This window comes from Scyliorhinus canicula, chromosome 18 (assembly GCF_902713615.1).
Source record: "Scyliorhinus canicula chromosome 18, sScyCan1.1, whole genome shotgun sequence".
Classification (NCBI taxonomy): Eukaryota; Metazoa; Chordata; class Chondrichthyes; order Carcharhiniformes; family Scyliorhinidae; genus Scyliorhinus; species Scyliorhinus canicula.
In genome coordinates, this window is record NC_052163.1 from 37,174,282 (window position 1) to 37,191,759 (window position 17,478).

A 17,478-nucleotide genomic window follows, 5' to 3' on the forward strand; every position below is an offset into this window, starting at 1 on the left:
AAATCTCACCACCATGGCCCTCAGCGCTTCATTCGCCTTGGGCTTCCTTGCGAGGGCTCTGTGCGCCGCATCCAGCTCCAGGGGTCGAGGGAATACCCCCGTCCCTATCAGCGTCTCCAGCATCTTGGACACAAATGCTCCCGCATCCGACCCCTCCACACCTTTGGGGGGGCCCACAATTCTCAAGTTCTGTCTCCTGGTCCTTTTTTCTAGGTCCTCCAGCCTCTCCTGCCACTTCTTGTGGAGGTCATCCTGCGCCTCCACCTTAAGGGCTGATACAAACAACTCGTCCTCATGGTCGGATTGCTTTTTCTCCATCTTAATCGCTTTTCCTTGTGTCGCCTGAGTTGCGATCATTTTGTCTATTGATGCCTTCATCGGCGCCAGCATGTCCTTTTTAAGATCAGCAAAGCAGCCCCTAAGGAACTCATGTTGCTCCTGTGCCCACTGCACCCATGCACCCTGGTCTATACCGGCCACCATGCCGTGCCTCAGCGCCCGCTCCGCACGCTCTCTCTGTTGCGACTTAAACGCTTCGCCAGCCACTCCTGGTCCAGCTTCCATACAGCAGAGAGGGAATCCTTTTGGCAGTGTTCGCTTCACCAATCTGCCCCAAAATGTCCGTGAAAACTCCTGAAAAAAGGTCCGAGAGTCTGTTCCAGACGGGAGCTGCCGAATGCGTGACCTACTCCTCCATGGCCGCCACCGGAAGTCTCGTCACCGCTTCTTCAATGGCCTTTGCGAGATCTTTTCACAGTTGTTCCCTCTGCTGCTGGAATTCAGCTTTAATAAAGGCCATCCAGTCAGTTTGAAGCCTTTAACCTTGCCCTTCCCCTGCCTGCATGCTGGAAGAGGCTTTTGTCTTTGCTGCAGCTCCAGCCAAATCTTTCACTGTTTCTGCCGGGTCTGGTAACCAAGAGATATACCATTCCTGGGGGAAAGTACTCGTCCAACATTCACCGACATCTTGTCATCAAAATTCCTCCCATATTGATTAAAAAGAGCTCTTTTCTGTAACCTTGGGCAGGAGCTGCCTTGTGTGTGACCACTTACTCCATGGTCCACACTGGAAGTAGGGAAAAGATGTTGACAATCCACCTTATCAATGTCCCTCATTATTTTATAGACCTTTCTAAGATCACCCCTAATGTGCTCGTCTTGCCCTGCAATGAGACAAATAATAATAATAATCTTTATTGTCACAAGCAGGCTCACATTGCAATGAAGTTACTGTGAAAAGCCGCTAATCGCCACATTCCGGTGCCTTTTTGGGTGCTCAGAGGGAGAATTCAGAATGTCCAAATTACCTAACTTGCCAAACAGCATGTCTTTTGGAGCGAGTAAAAGGAATCCGGAGCACCCGGAGGAAACCCACCCAGACATGAGGAGAACGTATAGGCTCACGTACAGTGACCCAGCCGGAAATCGAACCTGGGACCCTGGCGCTGTGAAACCACAGTGCTAACCACTGTGATACCGTGCTGCCCACGGTATGGAGAGTGTGTAATCGGATGGGGAGTGTGTAATTGTCAGATGTCATGAAGTTTGGAATGCGTGGGACGAGGGTGGGAGAAGGGATATGAGAGTAATTAGTCTTCTGGGGGGAACATGGGCAGTGGGAACAGGAGGAGGAAGGTTGAAATGAGAAGTATTGGGAATGCGTGAGATGGCTGAATGAGAGATCAGCGTGGAGTTGTGAATGGTGTGTGAAGGGGTGAAAGCTGTACGCATTAGGAGGCAGACTGAGCCTGACTGTACGAAGAACGTCATTCATCATCTTCTGATACTGTTGTCTCGTTCTCTTATTCAGTGAGCTGGCACTCACTTTGGCGGCCACTGCCTCCCAGGCCGGTTGGCGACCTTGGTTGATGGATGTCTGCGGAAACACGCGTAGAGGAAGTCACGTCCTGCTCCATACCATCAAGGATGTAAGGGTACCCTCCAATTATCTTGGTGCTGCCATTCTGGCAGCCATTTCCCGACTGGAGTTTGGACAAGTCTTTGGGAGTTCTGGGGAGGCGTTTAGAAGGAGCGCCCCGCTGATTCCAGAGATTACGGGCATGATTTAGCTGCCGGGTTGCTCCCAGCATGGATCGGGGCACGCCAGCAGAATAGTGGCAGAGAGAAAAATCTAGATTCATGCCGGGCACAAAGCATTTTGGGATTCACCTGACCCGCTCTTGGTGGAAAGTTTCAGATCACGCCCAGAAATGGTGAGAATATCATTGACCCTCAATCTCATTAACGAGATTGAAGTTGAATGCTGCTGCCTCCTGGGAATTACCCGACGCGCCAGCGGGAAGTTACACGGGCGTTGTTTAGTACTCCTTTTCAAAAACAGGACCCTGATGCAATGGCTACTAAGGAGGTGAGTTGCCATTTCCATTTCCTGGCATGCAGCACAAGGGTACCGGAGCTGCTGCCCCAGTGTTCAGGCCAGTGGGGGTGGAAGGGACCCTTCAGGAGGGTGGGGCTTGGCCGGGTGGCTGAAGCTTTCCAGGTCGGGGTTCTCCCCTTTGACGGGGAGATGAGGGACTGGAAAGCCTTTAAATTAAAAAAATATATATTTACAGGATGTGTGCATTGCTGGTTAGGCCAGCATTTAATACACATCCCCAGTTGCTCTTCAGAAGATGATGGTAAGTTGTATTCTTGAACTGTTGCAGTCCTGATGTGTAGGTACACCCAGAGTGCTGTTAGGGAGAAAGTTCCAGGATTTTAAAGGAACAGCGATATATTTCCAAGTCAGGGTGATGAGTGATTTGGAGGTGAACCTCCAGGTGGTGGGTTCCCAGATATCAGCTGCTCGGGTCCTTCTAGATGGTGGTGGTTGTGGGTTTGGAAGCTGCTGTCTAAGGAACCTTGGTGAGTAACTGCAGTGCATCTTGTAGATGGTACACACGGCTGCCATTAATCGTTGGTGGAGGAGGCATTCAATGTTTGTGGAAGGGGTAGAAATCAAGTGGGCTGCTTTGACCTGGATGATGTTGAGCTTCTTGAGTGTTATTGGAGCTGCACTCATCCAGGCAACTGGAGAGCATTCCAGTACACTCCTGACTTGCGCCTTGTAAATGGTGGACAGATTTAGTGGGGTCAGGAGGTGAGTTACTCACCGTAGCATTCCTAGCCTTTGACCTGCCCTGGTAGCCATAGTATTAATGTGGCTAGTCCAGTTCAGTTTTTGATCAATGGTAACCCTCAGGACGGTTCAAGAAAGCAGGTCTCCACCACCTACTCAACGGAAATTAGGAATGGGCAATAAATGGTAGCATAGTGGTTAGCACAAATGCTTCGCAGCTTCAGGGTCCCAGGTTCGAATCCCGGTTTGGGTCACTGTCTGTGTGGAGTCTGCACGTTCTCCCCGTGTGTGCGTTGGTTTCCTCCGGGTGCTCCGGTTTCCTCCCACAGTCCAAAGATGTGCAGGTTAGGTGAATTGGCCAGGCTAAATTGCCCTCAGGCTCCAAATTGCCCTTAGTGGTTGGTGTGGTTACTGGGTTATAGGGATAGGGTGGAGGTATGGGCTTGGGTAGGGTGCTCTTTCCAAGAGCTGGTGCAGACTCGATGGGCCGAATGGCCTCCTTCTGCACTGTAAATTCTATGAAATGCTGGCCTCGCCAGCGAAGACCGCATCCTATAAAAATGAATTTTAAAAAAGCCATCTTGTTCCAGTGCATTATGAACTTTCAGTCAATAATTTGAAATTCTGTATGCAAACATCCTTTTAAAATGCTGCAAATCCTGTGATCTATAGCACTTAGGCTCATGCAAGTACCTAAATAAATATGGATATTCACAGCTTCACAGCCACCTGGGAAATTCACACATCCTTCTGTTTAAGGATGGATCATTATCAATGAAACTATAGCATTGCAGCAGGCCTGCTTTTCTGTTTCACCATGGACAAAAGAAACAGCTAACCTCAATAAGTGTCAGATGAATTTGAATATTTCCCATCAACCTACCATTAAATCTGTTAAATGAAATCCAAGCGGCTAGGGTAGATCAATATCTTGAGAGTGGGATAGAAAGTCCTTCCAACCCAAGCCCAATTTTGCTGCTGCCGTTCAATGAGATTGTGGCTGATCTGCACGTTAACTGCATCCTCGCGTCTTGGGTCCAACCCCATTTACTCCCTTTTCCAACCAAAGTCTCTAGACCTCAGATCTAAAATTATTAATTAAGCTAGCGTCTACTGCATTTTGTACGTGGGATTTCTACACTTCTTATGAACATACAAACGTACGAAATAGGAAAATAAGTAGATTATTTGGCCCATCCAGCCTGCACAGCCATTCAACAAGCTCATGGCTGATCTGTTGGTTTTGAGTTCTGCATTCCCATCTATCTCCCAGGACACCTTGATTCCCTTGCCTAACAAGAATCTATTTATCTGCACCTTAGAAATATTTAGTGACCCCCCTTCCACTGCCGTCTGAGACAGAGAGTTCCAAAGTCATACAAACCTCTGAGAGAAAAAAGAAGTCTCATCTCTGTCCTCAAAGGGCAACCTCTAATTTTAAAACAGCTGCCCTAGTTCTGCACTCACCCACAAGAGGAAACATCCTTCCCACATCTACCTTGTCAAGACTTTTCAAGATCCTATGGGTGCGATTCTCCGCTGTCACGCCGGTTCGGAGAATAGCGGGCCTCGCCGATTTTCACGGCGACGCCGGTCCGACGCCCTCCCGCTATTCTCCGAACCCCGCACAAATTTCACGTCGGCATTCCCGGCAAAGGCCTCGACAGACCTACCGACACGACCAGAAGCCCGACTTTTTGGCCACCCGCTATTCTCCGGCCCGGATGGGCCGAAGTCCCGACATCATCACGCAATGTTTTCACGCCGGCCAACACACCTGCTTTTCAAGTTCGTCAACCAGTCGTGCTGGCTGATGAGAGCATCGAGGAGGTGAGCGCACCGCTCAGCACACTGCTGGAGTCTGGCCACAATGGGGAAGGCACCCCCGATAACGGGAGGGGGGTCCAGAGCGGGGGGTGTGTGTGGGAGACTGAGGGGGGGTGTGGGTGACTGAGGGGGGGAGTGTGGGAGACGGAGGGGGGGAGTGTGGGAGACGGAGGGGGGGAGTGGGAGACTGTAGGGGGGAGTGTGGGAGACTGAGGGGGGAATGGGAGACTGAGGGGGGACTGGGAGACTGAGTGGGGGAGTGTGGGAGACGGAGGGGGGGAGTGTGGGAGACTGAGGGGGGAGTGGGAGGCTGTGTGGGGGACTGGGAGACTGAGTGGGGGAGTGTGGGAGGTGGAGGGGGGTGTGTGGGAGACGGAGGGGGGAGTGGGAGACTGAGGGGGGACTGGGAGGCTGAGTGGGGGAGTGTGGGAGACGGAGGGGGGGATTGCGGGAGGCGGAGGGGGGGTGTGTGGGAGACGGAGGGGGGGAGTGGGAGACTGAGGGGGGAGTGTGGGAGACGGAGGGTGGGAGTGTGGGAGACGGAGGGGGGAGTGGGAGACTGGGGGGGGGGGAGTGTGGGAGACGGAGGGGGGAAGTGTGAGAGACGGAGGGGGGGAGTACGGGAGACTGTAGGTCAGCACAATGTCTGCAAACAGAATGGCTATGTTCAGCGCAGTGGTTGGGGCCGCTGCACTGCATTTGGAGATGGAGCAGCGTCCACAGCCACAACCCGCAGTGGATGCAAAGCCAGCTGCACAGCAGAGGGAAGGGCCGAGGAGTTGCCAGTCGTCGAGCAGCATGGGGGGGGGGGGGGAGGAGGAGGAGGGGGAGGAGGAGAGAGTGAGGGTGCAGCCACAGCGCCAGAGGCGATGACCAAGGCCGAGGGTGTACCGTGCCCGGATCTCTTTCCTAACAATGATGGACATCACCTGCAGGAGGTGACTCCGGCTGAGTAGGGGGACGGTGACACATATCTGTCACCTCGTGGTGCACCTCGCCCCACGTGGAACGGGGGGAGGACTCGCGATCCCGGTTGCCGTCAGGGTGACGGTCGCTCTTAACTTCTATGCGACCAGCTCCTTCCGGTCTCTGAGCGGGGACCTCTCCGGGATCTCCCAGTCATCGGTGCACAGGTGCATCTGTGATGTGACCGACGCCCTCTATGCCATCACCGATCACTACGTCACCTTTCCCGAGGACCGAGCAAGTCAAGATTTACGAGCTCGTGGATTTGCCAGCGTGGCCGGGATACCGAAGGTGCAGGGGGCAATCGATTGTGTTCACGTCCCCATGCGCCCGCCTGCAGGGGACAGGGAGGTCTTCACAAACAGGAGGGGGTCATACTCCATGAATATCCAGGTGGTATGCGACCCCCACATGAGGTTCATGAACGTCTGTGCAAGGTTCCCAGGGGGTGTGCATCACTCCTACATACTGGCGCAGTCGTACATCCCTGCGATGTTTGAGGGGCGCCCCCCCCCGGCTGAGGGGCTGGATGCTGGGCGACAGGGGTTATCCGCTGAGGTCTTGGCTGATGACGCCTATACGGAGGCCTCAAACCAATGCGGAAACCCGATACAACGAGGCCCATGCAGCAACCAGGGGTGTGGTGGAGCGCTGCCTTGGGCTCCTGAAGATGAGATTCAGGTGCCTGGACTGCTCTGGAGGGGCCCTGCAGTACCAGCCCGACAGCGTCGCTCGCCCTGTTGTGGTCTGCTGTGCGCTGCACAACATCGCGATGCAGAGGGGAGATGACCTGCTGCAGGAGGCGGAGGGAGAAGCCAGTGGCAGTGGTGCCAGCACAGAGGAGGAGGAGGAGGAGGAGAGGGAGGAGGGGGAGGATGAGGAGGAGGTAGCTGGCGGAGTGGCGGGCGCAGCACGCAGATACGACCCAGGTGCTGGTGATGCCCAGGAGGCGGCACAACGGACCTGGCGAGGACGGCGTGCACGTGACGCCTTGGTGGCAGCACTGTTCACGCGTCGCATGCGACGTCCCCGCTGAACACCAAATCACCACCTGCATCGCCAGTCGCGCAGAGGGTCAACACACAACTGCCACCTCCTCCCCCCCCCCCCCCACACTCACAACACCCCCTCTCCGTGTATACTGCTCCACTTCGACATCACCCTTCCCACTGCGGCACAACGGAATGGCACAACATTGATGGCTGTGTCAGCGGGTGTGATCAGTGCCATGTGGAATGATGACAGCCCGCTCTGCGATGAGCTGTGAGCTCAGAATCGTTAGAGAGAGTCTGACCCATGGCAAGAGCTGAACTATCCACCTTGGTGGCCGCTGAGATTGTCACGGACACTCCATCACGTGCCCGCGTGGGCTATCTGTGGGAGGGAGTGGGGGGAGGGGGGGTGGGGGAGGGACTACACACCCGGCACCGAAGTTTCACCGCTCGTCAACTCCAGTGACACTCGGTCACCATCACGATTCCTGTGGCTGTGGAACAATCACACAGTATTACAAGTAAGGTGGAACAGTGCGTTTAATGTTAACAATAATTTACAGATGCCCTAGCCCCTACAACTAAATTGTTCCCTTCACCCATGCCAACTTACTCGGTGTCTCTCTTTGTTGCCTTACGGGCCCTACCACTACGTCTCAGTGATTCCCCAGATGATACAGCAGGAGTGGAGGAGGACTGCTGCGAATCACCCCCTTCGACTTGTTTCTCCTTTGGCAAGCGTTTCCTGGGGCGATCGGCCTTGATGGACCAGGCTGCTCTGAGGGCGTCTCGGGTGACATTGTGCCACCCTGCTCTGCCCGCTGCCCACCCGATGCACCAGGGATGGGACGGGGGGAGGCCGAGCATTCCGGGACGTCCCATGATGGAGTTAATGGGACGGGCCCCGAGACCTCCTCCTCCCTCGGGGAGCCCGGTGGCCCCCGGGCCTCACTGTGGGACCGAGGTGCGAGCGGGGAGTTGCCCTGTCGCGCCACCGACACCTGGCGCTGCCAGTCCTGGAGGCCTGCAATGGTCTCCACCAGAATCCGAAGGTTTGCAGAGACGGAGACCAGGGAGTTAGACATTCCCGCCAGGGACTGTGCGATCTCAACCTGTGAGTGCACGACGCCATCATGCACGTGTGACAGGCGGTTGATGCTCTCCGCGACTGACTGCTGGGACTGTGCCATCGACTGCTGCGACTGGGCCATGACTTGCTGAGACTCGGCCAAGGCCCGCAGCGCGTCAGCAATGTCGTGTTGGCTCTGGCGCATTGCCTCCTCAGCTGTGATGTGCGACCCAGACTGTGTCCCAGGAGCCTCATCACTAAATAGCCCAACCGGGGTGAGTGTCTCTGGGATGGTGGATAGTGTGGGAGATAGCTGCGCCGCAAGCTCGAGGTCATCTTCAGTGCGCGCCTCCTCTATTTCATCGGCCCACTGAGAGGCCGCAGGGCGTTCGTGGGCCATTTGTCTCTCTCCCTCTATCGCTGCCCTCTGGGCGTCCTGCTCCACAGATTTGGTTGGGGAGGATGGGACTCCCCGCTGATCGGGCACCCTCTGTCGTGCGGCCCTGGGTGCGGTGGAGGCAGATGCCTGTCTCCGCCTGGAGGCAGACGGCCCTGGTCATACAGCATCACGTCCTAGGGAAGAGAATGAAACGGGTTATTTAGAGACGCTCGGCCGGGCACTGGACAGTCCCAGTGGGCAGAGTGTGAAGGGACAGAGGATGGGGAAGGTGTGCCAGTGGGTAGAGTGTGAAGGGACAGAGGATGGGGGAGGTGTCCCAGTGGGCAGGGTTTGAAGGGACAGAGGATGGGGGAGGGGGGTGTGTTTGTCATGCAGGGTTGTCTCACTTGGTGCAGCTCCGCCAACCTCGCAATGCGCGACCTCCCGGGTGGCAGATCACCCAACAAGGTGCAGTGCCCTCTTCTCGAATGTGGTGAGGGGGTGTAGAATGGGCGAACCCCCTCCAGTCTTGTTCCGCTCACGGTTGTTGTCAGCGGTCTTGTCCTCTTGCGGGGGGGGGGGGGGGGGGGGGGGGGGCATAGGTAGATCATTACAATACAGCAGGTATCAGCAGGCTGTTCAGATACTGGCACGGGTTAGGGGTCAAGTTGTAACAAGACCATTGCACCTCTCCATGGGGGCCAGAGTGCTGGGTCTGTGAGTACTTAGTGAACCACCCTCCACTCACTCTGCCCCAATCCCTCTCCAACCCTGTGCCGGGGGGGAGGTGGGTGATTAAGTACAGGGGGAAGGGATGGTTGTGACCCGGGGGCACACTTTTGGCACTTACCCTGGCAGCCCTGGTGAGGTCGTGCAGCTTTTTGCGGCACTGCTCCCCAGAGCGAGGGGTCTGCCCCACAGCACTCACGGCAGCAGCCACCTCTCGCCAGGCCTGGCGCACCACGCTTGCAGGGTGGCGATGCCCTCTTCCTGGGCGGATGATGCCCCTCCTCTGCTCAAGTTCATTGAGCAGCATCTCGACGTCAGCCTCTGTGAACCTCGGGGCTGCCCTCCGTTGCTCCGACATCTCTGGCCTCCCGTAGCTGTGCTCGCCCGCGCCTTTTTACGACGTTGGGCGGCATCACGTGGGCGTGTTCGTGGCGTCGCCGCGTTCCGACGTCATCTGGCCCCGTTCCTAGCCCATTTCCCGGGCGTGAATACCTCGGGAATGGGGCCGTGTCGGGCCGTCGGCAAAGTCGCCCTAGATACTTCAATCAAGGTACAATTCTAAACTCCAGTGGAAACAAGCGGAGCCTGGTCAGGCCATCCTACTTTTCTCGCCTGTGCATGAAGAAATGTTTCTTAAGTTCTCTCCCGAATAGTTTGGCTCTGATTTCATGAAATACGAACTTGTCTAGGACTTTACCAACATAAAAGGTTTCTCTCCACCTTATTTATTGTTGTCAAATTCTAAAAAACCTCAATCAAATAACCAAACCAATAAGCGACAAAGAATATCTCTCATAACAAATGCTCGATCTGAAAACGATCCATTGAAGAATTAAAACCTGAGACTATAAAATATAGTTTTGCTATATGAAAGCTGACTGCTCTATCTCTGCTGAAGGCAGTTTTCATATTTAAAAAGTAAAAATAAAATCTCCTTCGGTTTGTTGCAGCAAGTCCTTCATTTAAAATTCTGAATTAAAAGAGGTCCTCATTTGATCAATGCTGTTCTGGCAAGAATTTTAATTTTTAATTGTACTATTTTACTTTTTCTATGTGAATAACAATTATTTTGATGTAAAAGTATTTTAATTTCATCATTCTAAGCTTCAAACAAAACGGCATTAGAATTTTCCACATTGCATTTCTACAAACTGCTTCCAACTTAGAAATATGGCCCGCAGTACTCGAAAGAGAGGTGAGGAACTTGAACGGCAAGCTAGAGAGCAGAGGTTAGGCGAAATGTAATTAAAAGAGTTAAGTTTTAAAGATAATTTTTAATCTGAAGGGAGAAGGGGAACCAGAGGTTTCGCAAGAAGATTTCAAAGACAAATTGAATGCGTGAGACAACTTTGGTCTAGTCTGGAAAACGTTACGAGGTGGATCATCAGAATCGTTATCGTGCTGATATGTTGTATCGACAAACTGTCACGACGAAACATTTCAAAAATTCCACAGAATAAAACATTTCTTACCTGTCTGTTCTGCAGAAATCATGAGAAAGAAAAGAATATGAAGAAGATGAAATATTTGTGTAGCCATGCTTATATGTCCACAATTTACTTCTGTCAACACGTTACAGAAAGCATTGATACAGTTCCATCTACATTTCCTCTGAAGAGTCAGTCCAACCCCCAGACCAGAAAACAAATCACATTTCATTAAGCAGAAGAAAAAATCCTTAATATTCCACCCTCTGCTGGTAACAATGGCACTCTAAATTCTATGATTCTTTAACTAATTCAATAAAACAGAACAGGGCAGCACAGTAGCCTAGTAGTTAGCACTGCTGCCTCACGGCGCTGAGGTCCCAGGTTCGATCCCGTCTCTGGGTCACTGTCCGTGTGGAGTTTGCACATTCTCCCCGTGACTGCGTGGGTTTCGCCCCCACAACCCAAAAATGTGCAGGGTAGGTGGATTGGCCACGCTAAATTGCCAATTAATTGGAAAAAATAATTGGGTAATCTAAAATTCAAAGAAAAAAAAATAAAACAAACCAGGGAATAAATGTAATCTGACATGGACAGGATGTAGCTCATTGCTGGGTGTAATGGGTTTGTGAGAAAGGACCTGTTTGAACCCTCAAATGGCATCAAATTGCAACTCTTGGGCAGTTATTACCTAAAAATGTACACATTTTAGTTACTGCTGTGCTTCAGTTGATAGGGTCATCATCTCTCAGACATGGAGATTAAAAATTCATGACCCAGAGCGGAGCATAATTCATTTTGTTTCTCCTCAGTTATTTGATATTCTCTATTTTTGTTAGTTCTTTCTTGACTCAGTCACCTGACACATGAGAAAAATTAAAAATATATAAAATGTAAAGGAACTGCATTACCCAACTGTACATATAGTAAACATCATCATCTAACAAATGTAAAACACAGAGATTAGGGGCGGGATTCTCCGGCCCCCTGGCGGGTCGGAGAATCGCCGAGTGGTGGCGTAAATACCGCCCGGCCGCCCCGCGATATTCGCCAGCCCCCAAAAATACTGTTGTCGTGAATCGCGCCGCGCGCCTCGGAGAATGTCGAGGACCAGCGCGACGCAACGGGCCCCAGGGCCGCCCCAATTCTCCGGGCCGGATGGGCCGAAGTCCCGCAGATGTGTCCACGGGTCAAAATCAAACCATCTATTTAACGGCATCAACCAGTCGTGATGGCTGACGCCGGCCAGCACAAAGGTAGGGGTCAGCGTGGGGCGGCCGCCGGAGAAGTGATGGCACGGCCGCAGGTGGTGGGAGGGGGGGGGGGGATCGCAGGAGCCGTTGGAGTGTGCGTGCCGGGGAGGGGAGAGGCTGCGGGGGCAGGGGCTGGGGGGGGGGGGGAGGAGCTGGGGGAGGGGCTGGGGGGAAATGAGGGAAGGGGGATAGGGGGAAAGGGGATATGGGGGAAGGGGGATATGGGGGAAGCTGGGGTATGGAGGAAGGAGGATACGGGGAGATATGGGTTAAGGGGGGATATGGGGTATGGGGGGATATGGGGGAAGGGGATATGTGGGAAGGGGGAATAGGGGGGATGGGGGGATGGGGGAAAGGGGGGCACACACTTGGCGCTGTGCGGTGGGCGGCCATTTAGCCGGGTGTCTGGGGGGGGCACATTTTGTGCAGTGACGCCGTGACAGGTGATGCCGTCGTGAATGGCGTCACGCCGCTACTAGCCCATTCGGGCCCGGAGAATTCGCAACGTTTCGGGGGGCCCAACGCCGGAGTGTTTTGCGCCGTTTCTGGCGCCAGTTTCGGGCCATCGCGCCAATTCACGGAGAATCCCCCCAAGTAGATCAGAATACTGGATTAAAAGACTGCAAAGAAGATGTGCCAGATTCTCCATTTCTGAGGCTAAGTGCGGAGGATCTGTGGCGTTTTACGTAGATAAAATCGACGCTGCCCCCTCACCGATCCTGTTACCGGTGAGGGGGCTAGCAGCAGAGCCACGCAAAGCCCCTGGCCTCCACAAAATAAATAGCCGGGGAATGGCCGGATCCGTGGCCGTGAATGGACGATGACCTGCAGCGGTCGCGCCGTTAAACATGGCGCCATCCTTGCACGGACCTGGCCTGCCAGATAGTGCCCCCCTTGCTATCCTCTCGCCACCCCCTGGCCACTCCCAACCAGTCCCCCAAGCCTCGTGGAAGCCCCCCGGCCAGCAGCACGGCTCTTGCCCAACCGTGGCGGTGCTGGACAGTCCGCAGCCGCCACGTCGGGTTCCCGCACGGCTGAGACCACACATCAACCGCGCAGTTGCGTCCCCCCCCCCCTCCTGTCCCTGGTGAATCTAGTAGGCAGCGGGCAGAACAGGGCAGTGCCACGCCACCCGGGACAGCCGAGTAGCGGCCGGGCCCATCCAAACCGGGTCGTCCCAGGAAACACGCGCCAACGGGAACCCTTGTTGCAGGGCAGGAGTCACAGCAGGCTGCCTCCACTCCAGCTGTACCCTCTGGGGAACTACCTAGGCGTAGTGTTGGGGTCCGTAGGGCCAGAAAGTTAAACACCAGTTAGGTTGGCACAGATTAGTTGGAGAGACTCGTGCACCGACGTTATGAATTTGTTCACAATAAACACCTACCACCAACGTTACAACCTGCCTCGGTGCTCTGTCTGATGGGTGTGGGGGTGGACTGGTCTGGATTGGCGGAGGGACGGGTGGGGGGAAGGGTGGGTGGGGGGCGGGGGGGGGGGGGTGGTTGGTGAGGGGATGGACCAGTGCAGGCCCTGTGGGTGAACCGTGCTCCCCACCCCATGCCACGGCCATCCCCAGCACCCCCACCCCAGGGATTCGACGGGACCATGTGATGGACTGGTCAGCTCACATGCAGGGCTCACCCAGGTGGAAGGTAGTACCGTGGGCATTAGTCAGACGTTGTCACACGATGTGGAGCATCAGAGCTCATCGCATAGTGCGTTGTCACCATCCTCCATCCCATGGACCAGACCAGCTGTAAGTGCCAACCCAGGGCCCCCAGCTCATAGCGCCGCAGATATGTAAAATGGAGGAGTGTGCAAGCAGACGGTTTGGCGGTGTGTGAAGTGAGGGGTTGTGGGCCTGGGATGTGGTATCTGTGCCCCTGGCCAGCATCGCCCCTTCCCCTCTTTCCCTCCTAGTCCGTAAACCTGGAGGCGATCAGAGTGTCCCTTGTGTGTTGGCCCGGGCGCACACGTCATGCGGCCTCTCCTGCCTGCCTAGGCCCATGCCCTGATCATCTTCCCCCTCCCCCCATCCTCCTTGTTGGACGAGGCCTGCCATTCCTCCTCATCCTCCTCCTCCAGCACATCGCCCGTCTGCTGCGCGATGTTGTGGAGGATGCAGCAAGCCACCATGACGCAGGCGATCCTTTCAGTCTCGTACCGGAGGGCCCCTCCAGAGCCGTCCAGGCACCTGAAGCACATCTTCTGGATGCCGAAGCACCGCCCAATCACACTCCTGATCGCTGTATGGGCGTCCTAGTCGGTCTTCAGCCACGGCCGCAGCAGGTAAGCCCCGCCACCCATGAGCCAACCCGTCAGCTTGGGGGGTGGTGCCCCTCTTACATGTCAGGGACCGCTGAGTGTGCCAGGATGAAGTAATCCTCCAGCTTGTGCAGCCACCACCTGCCCCTCTGCTAGCCGTTCCTCTGCAGCCTGGTCCTCTGCAGCCTGGTCCTCTGCTGCTGCTGCTGCCGGCTCCACTGTTGCAGCTTCCCCCTCCTCTCTGAGTTGCTCCCGCTTACACGGCCGCAGGACATCTCGCAGACCAGGGCGGCCGCTATTGCTGGTTGAACACCAAATGCCATTGTCTGCAGTGCGGGAAAATCAACATGTTAGCATTGTGCATACTCCCGTGCCTCACCAGGTTGGCTGGTTTACACAGTGTCACTGCTTGGCAGTGCGGTTTCCACCCACGTCTGTCCCTCCCCCACCCCCACATCCCTGCTCAATTGTTATCCAACACCTTGGGAGCCCCTGGTCCTAGCGATTGTTGCTGCTGCCAGGGATAGCGTTGGCTGGCATTGCCCTCACTGGAGGCTGCCGTGGGTGTTGCCCCGGATGGTCCCCGGGTGGGTGGCGGCCGATTGGGCGGGGTGCCTGGGGCCCGGAGGGGATGCGCGCTGTGGCAGGGGATGTGTAAAAACAGCGTCCCAGGCGTGTGGTTAGCAAGGTGGCTGCAGTAATGGTGGTGGGCGCCTGGTCACCGCCCCAGTCCTGTGGGCGGGCACTCCGGCTGCTCGGCCTGTTCCTCCCCTGCCCACGGCCCTGGCAGGCCCCCCCCACCCCAGCCAGCAAGGCCAGCAAGCAGTCACTCCACTCCATTTCCTACCTCCTCTCTCTCTCGCTCAGCAGCCATGACACGGCGTTCACAATTTCTGAAACCAAAAGTGAACGCCGCCATTGGGAACTGGGCCCATCAGAGGCGGTGAATCTCGGAAGCCCCGGAGAATAGGGGCTCGCTAATGATATGCCTACTGTACTTTAATGCCACACGGCGAGCGACACATTCGTGCCATTTTCAGGATGCCGGAGGACCCTGATTTGAAATCAAACCAGTGCCGACCCCGATTTCGGCATCGGAGGCTTTTCTCCGCCCAATTGCACTTCGCGATTTCGGCAAGCGGAGAATCCCGCCCCATGTTCCACAGAGTGATTATTCTGATAATATGTGTACTTCTTTTGTGGTTATGTAGATATTCTGTGTCGGTAAGAAACACTGTGACTGTGTGCATCCAGGGTTAATCAAAGGAGAGGTTTTTGGAGGCAAATTGTCAGTGGCGTCTAAGGGACTTTTTGCATTTGTAATGAGGCCTTGACGTGGGTTTTAATTTTTACAAGTAAACAGCGTAGATATGAAACTTGCATTTGGGTGTAGGTGTTGAAGTTCTTTTGTAGCTATTTGATTTCAAGAGATGTTGAAAGGTGTTAAGGTGTTTGCATCTTACGGGAGATTCGTGAGTAAACAGGGGGAGATAACTTAAACTTTATTGATCCAAAATAGAGATGTCATTGACAGACCCTACTGGGTAAGGAAGCGGGGAATTCTCAATTTAAAAGAACAGCAACAACAGAAGAGTCTGAAATTGAATGTCACCCTCAGGGAAAAACTGCTGAACTTTTACATCTTCATGTGAGATGCCACGACAAGGAGAGCAGAGAAGTGAAACTGCTGAATTTCTGGACAATCAATCTGAGACTCAACCACATCCTGCTGTGTGGTCAGAATGTGTGCGAGGAGTTCAAAAAAGAACGACCTGCTTTTAGCTTCAGGTGGTAAACTTGGTACACAATTTGTCAGGGCACTTCCAGCTTGAAGCTATATTCTGCATGAAGGGTCAACACCCCTCTTGTGAAATACCCTCGTCTGGAAAGAACAAAGAGACAGAGCTGCCCTCCTTTTACAAAAACATAAATGAACGTAAGAAATCTGCAGCTCCCAGGGAGGCTGAAAAAAAAGTCCAAGCTTTGGCCTGAACAGAAACCCTTCTTACTCTGAATGCTAGGTGTGAAGAAGAAGCGTTTGAAACCACCGCTCGTGTATTCCGTACAGTTTACTACACTGGCAAAACAAATCGGCCACTCCGTGACCACAAACCTCACTGACCTACAGCAAATCAACAGAATGGAAATGGGCTGCTTGTTGCAGAGTAGAAAAGTCTGTGCAGGCATGATCAGTCATATATTCACTGAAATGAACAAGAAAAAGTATCACCAAAATCATCGGCTGGAAGTCAAAAGTTACTGTACTTGTTGATGAATCAACTACTCTCGTTGGAAATCCAACTCTCATCAATTTTTGGAAGCCAGTATGGATGGAATTTTAAGGCAAGTTACATTTCCTCTGGACATGATTGAGCTGCAAAGTGCAACAGCAGAAGCCGCAATAGGGGAACATTTAAAATGCTTGCTGCCTTGTGGGTTATTTGAGATGTTGATCAGCTTTCCTAGTGATGGCACAAATGTGACTTGATGAGTCAAAGCCGGTATTTGATGACTGCAACAGAACACCCCTAATGTGATATTATGGCATTGCCTCAACCATAGACTGGAACTTGCTGTTGATTATATTTTAGATGGCCTATAGCTTCCTGGATCCCAGTGTTGGATTTGGGGATACCCCCAAAGATGTGAAGTTCCTGGATAAGGGTTTATGCGGTAACTGTGGCAATTTTATTCATGCAACGTAGAGATGCCAATAGAGTTAGGGTTACACGCATATGGCGACATGTGGGCCCATAACTTCCTGCTGGCAGCAGGAGGCCACGAGCCGCCAATTTTAAAATTGATGATGCGTCCCACTTTTCTTTCTCGGGGCCTCCAGTGCCCCAGACTGCGCAGGCTCGTGCGTGGCACAGGAGGGGTACAGCCCCACCACCTAATGATGTTGCCAGCTTGCAAACGCCCATTGAGGGCAGGCATTTAAACAGCAAATTTAGAGTGAAAACAACAGGTAACATTTTTCAGCAAGTCTTTTAAAGATGTGTAGATCATTTTTTAAAACATTATTTTTGCTCTTTCTTTTAAACAGGCATTACTATTGTTGTCAATTATTAGTTTTAATTTAGATTATGTTCATAAGATTTTGAAAGCATCCCAGACTTTTTGCTGTCACTATCCTCGTAACATAGCATTTTCTTTGACAAGTGTTTATAGAATCACTGCAGTGCAGAATCAAGCGTTCAGCCCATCAAGTCGGCACTGACTCTGAAAGAGCACCCTATGTCCCTGCTCTATCCTCATAACCCACCATAACCTTTGACACAAAGGGGAAATTTAGCATGGCCAATCTACCTAACCTGCACATCTTTGGACTGTGGGAGAAATCTGAAACATCTGGAGGAAACGGAGGCGGCACGGTGGCACAGTGGTTAGCACTGCTGCCGTATAGTGCCAAGTACCCGGGTTCAATACCGGCCTTGGGTGACTGTGTGGCATTTGTGTGTTCTCACCATGTCTGCGTGGGTTTCCTCCAGG

At 53.5% G+C, this 17,478-nt stretch overlaps 1 protein-coding gene across 1 annotated transcript in view; it reads right to left on the bottom strand.

Moving 5' to 3' along the window:
* LOC119953407 (T-cell antigen CD7-like) overlaps positions 1–10,658 on the bottom strand; it is a 36,163-nt gene extending 25,505 nt beyond the window's left edge. Inside the window, exon 1 of the mRNA XM_038777662.1 lies at positions 10,514–10,658. Within this exon, the coding sequence (XP_038633590.1) occupies positions 10,514–10,580 (67 nt within the window). The 5' untranslated portion in view covers positions 10,581–10,658. The remainder of the gene's footprint in view (positions 1–10,513) is intronic.
* Between the last annotated feature and the right edge of the window lie 6,820 nt (positions 10,659–17,478).